The sequence below is a fragment of the Trachinotus anak genome, unplaced genomic scaffold, assembly GCF_046630095.1.
Source record: "Trachinotus anak isolate AG129_WGS33_773 ecotype Australia unplaced genomic scaffold, CSIRO_AGI_Tana_v1 ptg000033l, whole genome shotgun sequence".
Classification (NCBI taxonomy): domain Eukaryota; kingdom Metazoa; phylum Chordata; class Actinopteri; order Carangiformes; family Carangidae; genus Trachinotus; species Trachinotus anak.
In genome coordinates this window covers 2,908,348-2,914,347 of record NW_027273884.1, presented here as the reverse complement: position 1 = coordinate 2,914,347, position 6,000 = coordinate 2,908,348, and the positions used below count along the sequence as shown (strand labels likewise).

Sequence of the window (6,000 nt, the reverse complement as noted above, 5' to 3'; positions counted from 1 at the left end):
ACAGGACCTACCTTCGCTACCCATGGCCCCCCTATTCAAATTCAGATCACTACCGCTTGCCTTCTGGGTCTACACCCATCTGCTTGAACTCAATCATACAGGCTTATGCTCCTTCTCTGCCACTGCTGTCCCTGCACACATGGCAATCACAGACTAGACTGTTCTCGTCTGTGGTTCCCTGACGGTGGAACAAGCTACTATATATTATCAGAGCGGGGGAATCAAGAATCTCTTGAACACTCATCTCTTTCAAGAGCACGTCCTCTCCTAGCACCTCGAACACCCTAACATACCTAACTATCACTTACTATGCACTTCTTTAACTGTTGTCTCTGCACTTATTGAATAGATTTTCTGTATACTACTTACACCAAGGTATCCTATCTGTCACTTGTCATTCACCTTGGATAAAAGCATCTGCCACACGAGTAGATGTGATGTAAATGCAACAGTGACAATAAGAAGAATAGGTGTTGAGGTGATGTCCTGGATGGCATTATTTTCATAGGTGTTTCTGGTATTTGGCCCTTCTTTCTAAGCAGGATGGATAAATAATTAAGAAAAAGCCACCTTTAAATATAATCTAAATAATAAACATATCTGAATTTAACAAAAAAAAATGCACAGTTAGAATTTATGGCAGAGCTGTCATATTGAATTGCAATAGATATAAGGATAAGGGTTTTCAAGTAACTCATTGTATAACTAATTATACACATAAATTTACTAAGTATACTGTTGCTTGTAATTACTGCAATTTTCATTAGTTTGTCCTTTTTAATTAGTTAGGATATAACTTGAAATCCACTGGTCAAGGCCAAGGTCATAGTGACCTTCACGTTCTTGTAGGCTTTTGGAAGTTTTATTTAGGCTCCACTCTGCCAGAGACCAGACATCCATCTCCTCAAGTCCTCAAGCTCGGCCCCCTCCACAGCTGGCATGTTGGTAGAGGTGTGAGGTCAGCAATTCTTCTCTGCTGTGATCAACCTGAGCATTTGGCACATTCACGTCATATGGGTGGAATAGTTCAGATGGAAAACGTTTGTAATGATGGGGTATGCTAATAAATAAAAGAACAGGTTTCCTAAAGGCGGCTCCTGGTGATCTGTGATAGCTTTATACCTCCACACCAGCGACAGCCACGGCCAGAAGCATTACGTTTTCTGGTTGTCTGTCCATCCCATTCTCATGAATGTGATATCTCAGTGATGCTTTGAGGCAACTTCAACTTCTTCATCTTGGTGGTCAAAGGTCACGGTCACTGTGACCTCACAAAACATGTTTTTGGCAATAACTGAAAAAATTCATACTCTAATTATGAGACAATTTAACACAAAAGTCTAATAGGATTAAATGTCCACATGGTCAATTGTCAATTTCACTGTGACTTCATAACATTCTGCAGAAACACTAATTCAATGCTGTAACTCAGGAGGAGACGACTGTGGCCATACAACTGCGAGGCAGTAATTCTAGTTTAGGTTAGTGATGCTATGATGATCAGCATTATGAACGGCCTGCTGCTGCTTCAGCTTATATTTTATGTCTGATATTACTGCTGGAGATTTTTATATTTGTTCATTTATGATACAGACAGACAGTCCTTAGTGCTTCATCGACTATATGTTTCATTTCATTTTTGCCTTTCAATCAATCTCTTGGTCAACCATTGAAAACAATTTTAAGCAACCATTTAAACATCTATTTATTCCACAGTCATGGTATAATTGACTATGTCTCCTCCACTCTGACTTGAATTTGTGTGCCCAGGCTGGCAGTAAGCAAACAACGCCACTTCAGCAGCAGGCATTCTCAGCCTTGACTGAGACGAGTCCCAGTGGAATCAGATGGTAAGTGAACAGACGTGTAACCATTTCCAAGTGCTTGTGCTATTTCATTTTCAGTCCCTGAAGACAACTCTCCTCTGCACTATGAACAGTCCAAGAAAGTCAAGCAAGCCTCCTTCTCATTAGCACAACCACATTCGAAAAAGGCACAAAGAAGAAATGCAGTAATGGAGATAAGGTCAAATTAGAATAGAATCTTTTATTTTACTTTTTACAAATGCTGTCATTCTCCACAACATGTAAATGCATCAGATCAAATCTCCTTCTCACACAATCACACTTCAAATATACATATCAGGAGTTTGAGAAAAAAAACAAACAATCTATTACCCACATGAACACAGAGCCAAAAGGCTTTCATACCCATCAGTGGAATTTGAAATCACTCTTGCTGTAATACAGTAGGGATGAAAAATATGGGAGTATATCTATAGATGAACTTTGAAATGTGAAATGTGGAACACTAACAAATACTGCAGAAGTTATCATAGATATGGCCTTAATGCAAATGAGAGGCTATTTTCACAGAGGAAAGTGTTGATTAAAATGTAGCAATAGGAACCTGGAGAGACTGCACTTTGAACACACACACACACACACACACACACACACACGCACACACACTTGTACTTCCATCTTTGTGAGGACACTCATTGACATAATGCATTCCCTAGCCCCTTACCCTAACCTTAACCATCACAACTGAGTGCCTAACCCCAACCCTGACCCTAACCTAAGCCTAATTCTAACCATAACTCTAAAACCAAGTCTTAACCTTCAAAATGTGATTTGAAGGTGTCTCAAAAAGTGAGGACCGGCCAAAATGTCCTCACTCTGTTAGTAAAATACTTTTTTTGGTCCTTATTATGTAGCAAGTACAAGTACACACACACACACACACACACACACACACACACACACACACACACACACACACACACACACACACACACACACACACACACACACACACACAGATTTCAGACAACTATGGGCCATGACCACCACTGCTTTTCAATCACAGGGGGCCTGACCAGACAGATAAATGAGAGAAGGCCATTGGAGATTCTCCAGCTACTATCATGGCCTACAAACCCTAATTGGATGGTACATGAGTGTTTTTCTGAATAGTGGGCATGTTTTGCACAATCGATGGCTTGTTCTCTGCCTTGTTGCCCAGACGGCTATAATCAAATAACAAAATCTGTCCTAGAAACTTCTGGATGATTTTATGTTTCCTGTTCAAGCTGCTTTTGTCTGTCTAATTCCAAACCTGGGAACACACTGTAGGATTTTTAAATTCCTAACAATCTATGTATACTTTACATCAGTGGTCGGCAACTGGCGGCCTGCAGGCCAAAGCTGGCCCAGCAATAATATCTGGCCCGCCAGATTTTGATAATCTGATTTTCTTTTAATCTTACAAAATCAAACTGACAGTCTCACATTGAGCTGTAGCTCATGTCGAAACAGAGAATCTCCTCCCACCTGAAGATGCTTATTAAACTTTCATCCACCTTGAGAGTGACTGACAGAGACAACCGCACAGGCACAGTGCCTGGTTATACAATAGATCTCCGTCACAGCATTGACAGTTACCCACAGAATCACTTCCTCTTTAACGATTTTTAAGAATTTTCATTTTTCCCTGCAATTCTATAGCTTAAACAAGCTTTTAGCTTCTATTTTGAAAAGCTCTGGCAGGAAGTTCCAAAGGTTCTTGATAGACCTCTGAAACAGCGGGCACATGATGTGATATGAAAAAATAACACCAGTTCAATGGATCAGTCAAATGTATATATGTGACTGTGGACACACATGAAGTAAATTTTGTTGCATTTTTATCCATCAGTTTCTGAAAATTTGCCTTTGATTATATTTTGGCCCACCATGCAATGGGTTAGGAAAAAATTGGCCCAAGGCCAAACTTACTTACCGAACCCTGTTCTTCATAGTCTTTGTATACTACACTATTCAAACTACAGAATTACCTTCAGATTTGACCAAATTCAGGCTGTAAAAAGCAAAACTGTTATGTAATGGTTATGGCTCAATGAGTCTGATGCTCAGTCAGCAGGACAGAGGTTTAAATTCTCAACCCAAACAATAATTACTCATGTAATCAGGCATTCTAATGTCAAGTGTGTTCCCAGCTGAAATTCATATATCTATCACAGCAAACTTTAACATGTTATTTGACAGACTGCCGCAACAATGTCATCAGTCTGACTAAGAAACATGGAATCACACCCAAAAGGGCAAACAGGGAGGATTTTATGTAGCCAATATCACAATATAACCAACATTTATCTGTGCAGGGTTAATGCACAATCTGTGGCAGATACTGACGTACATAGAAGGAAAAAACTTCTGATGCAGTTCTGTTCTGATAGAGGTTGATGGAGGTCTAGTACTAATTAAATCCTGTTTAATTTACACTGATTCATAAACTGAAAATCCAGTTTTGACTCAGCTTCCATTAATTATCTCTAAGCCATATGATGACCCTGGAAAAATCAATCTCTCTTGCTTCAAAGTGCTCTTAATTAATACACACATGCATGTGCACATACACACATAGTCACAAACACATGGACACTTTTGGTTAGAGAGGCTACATTACCACCTAAATGATGTCATAAAAAATGTCTACTCAATGCAATCAAAATTAGCTTTGGGTATAGAAATAGTTTTTTCATGTGTGCACATCCATACCATTTGCTTGATCATATTCTGATTTATCATGTTGATGTTTGTCAGTGCAATCAGATTAAAAGTAGTGCAGTGTCTTATGTCTTATTAAGACCCCCCCCTCCCCCTCCAGTCCAGACAAATTCACAAACAACAATTCAAAGATAATTTTCTAAAGTGCTTTTTGTTGCCTCCTAATCTAGTAGTTTAACGTTTAACCATTAATAAGTGGCAATATTACCTAAAATTCACACTGCCTCTGTAGAGGACTGCACAGAGGAAAATCAATACTGCTCAATTCAAAAAGAATGAAGGGTTAAAACTTAAAACATTTGCTTTGAGTAGAATATAATCAGAAGGTCAAAACATCTCAAATTTTCCGCAAAAGCCACAATCCTCAGCTGTTCTCATTCACCAGGCGCGCCCCGTTGATGCCGCGGTAGGTGACGCGGCTGGGACGGACCAGTACGCCGTAGCCGGGTCGACAGGTGAAGTAGCGGCGGCCTCCCACAGAGCCGTCGTTCTTGCCCTTGGGGCTTCGGAGCTCCAGGCCCAGCCAAAGCCCCGGGGCAAAGTCTGCTGTGCCCAGGTAACGGATGAACGCCATTTCATTGGCACTGTTCAGCAGGACCTGCATGCCCACATGGAGGCGGACCTGTCCATCAGTGCTGGGCGAGGGGCTGGACCCCGCCCCGGTCCCGGGAACACCGCCGCTCCCACCACTGAGTGTGCTCCAGCGCCGGCGGTGAGGGTTGGAACGACTCCTTTTGGGTTTTGTGTTTTTTGTTTTGTTTTGTTTTTTTAGATGAATTGATGAAGCAGAGGAATAGAGCCAGAAGGATTTATGAGAAAAGGTATGCAGTGTGAGAGAATATATGAAAAGTAAGTGGGAGATTCATGGGAGCTCAGTGTCTGAGGGATTGATCTTCAATTCCCTGTTCTCTCTCATTATAACCACAATCATGCATTGGCTATTTAAAAAAAGGAGCCTTTTGCTGACTAATACCACTACCTCTTATCAGTATTGATTCTGCCACTGCTGCAGGGGATTAGGATAAAGCTGGAAAGCTCAGGGAGGGAGAAATGTGAGACCTGTATAGAAAAGAGACACACCTGGAGACAGGACTTCTTCTGCTTGTCTCCTTCGGGGTGGCGATGGCCGATGATGTGCTGAAACTGCGTCGGATTGTCCCTGCACAGCAATCACAAGAGTCAAGTACTCTCATTCAGATTTTTCCATAAAAATGACTTAACAGCCACTCACAGAATAGTAAATGCAAATACACACACTTGCAATGAAGGCTGAACTCTCACCACTGAAAGGATGACTGAGGCGTGAGGAGGAGAGCTCTGAAAGGCAATCGACTGATCCATGGATCCTGTGAGTATAGAGAGGACAGAAACATCTAAGTCACATAATATAATACTATGAACATTTAGTATAATTTATATATCTTCATTC

At 41.0% G+C, this 6,000-nt stretch overlaps 1 protein-coding gene across 6 annotated transcripts in view; it reads right to left on the bottom strand.

Moving 5' to 3' along the window:
- Positions 1-2,026: 2,026 nt before the first annotated feature.
- Positions 2,027-6,000, bottom strand: part of LOC139614045 (CAP-Gly domain-containing linker protein 4) — a 42,323-nt gene continuing 38,349 nt past the window's right edge. For 5 of the 6 annotated variants that reach the window (XM_071471131.1, XM_071471133.1, XM_071471132.1 and 2 more), the window contains 3 exons: positions 5,829-5,917; positions 5,652-5,730; positions 2,027-5,302 (listed from right to left, as the gene is read on the bottom strand). In XM_071471131.1, coding sequence (XP_071327232.1) covers positions 4,936-5,302; positions 5,652-5,730; positions 5,829-5,917 — 535 coding nt within the window. In that variant the 3' untranslated portion in view covers positions 2,027-4,935. The remainder of the gene's footprint in view (positions 5,303-5,651; positions 5,731-5,828; positions 5,918-6,000) is intronic. The other variant, XM_071471130.1, reaches the window with a different exon arrangement.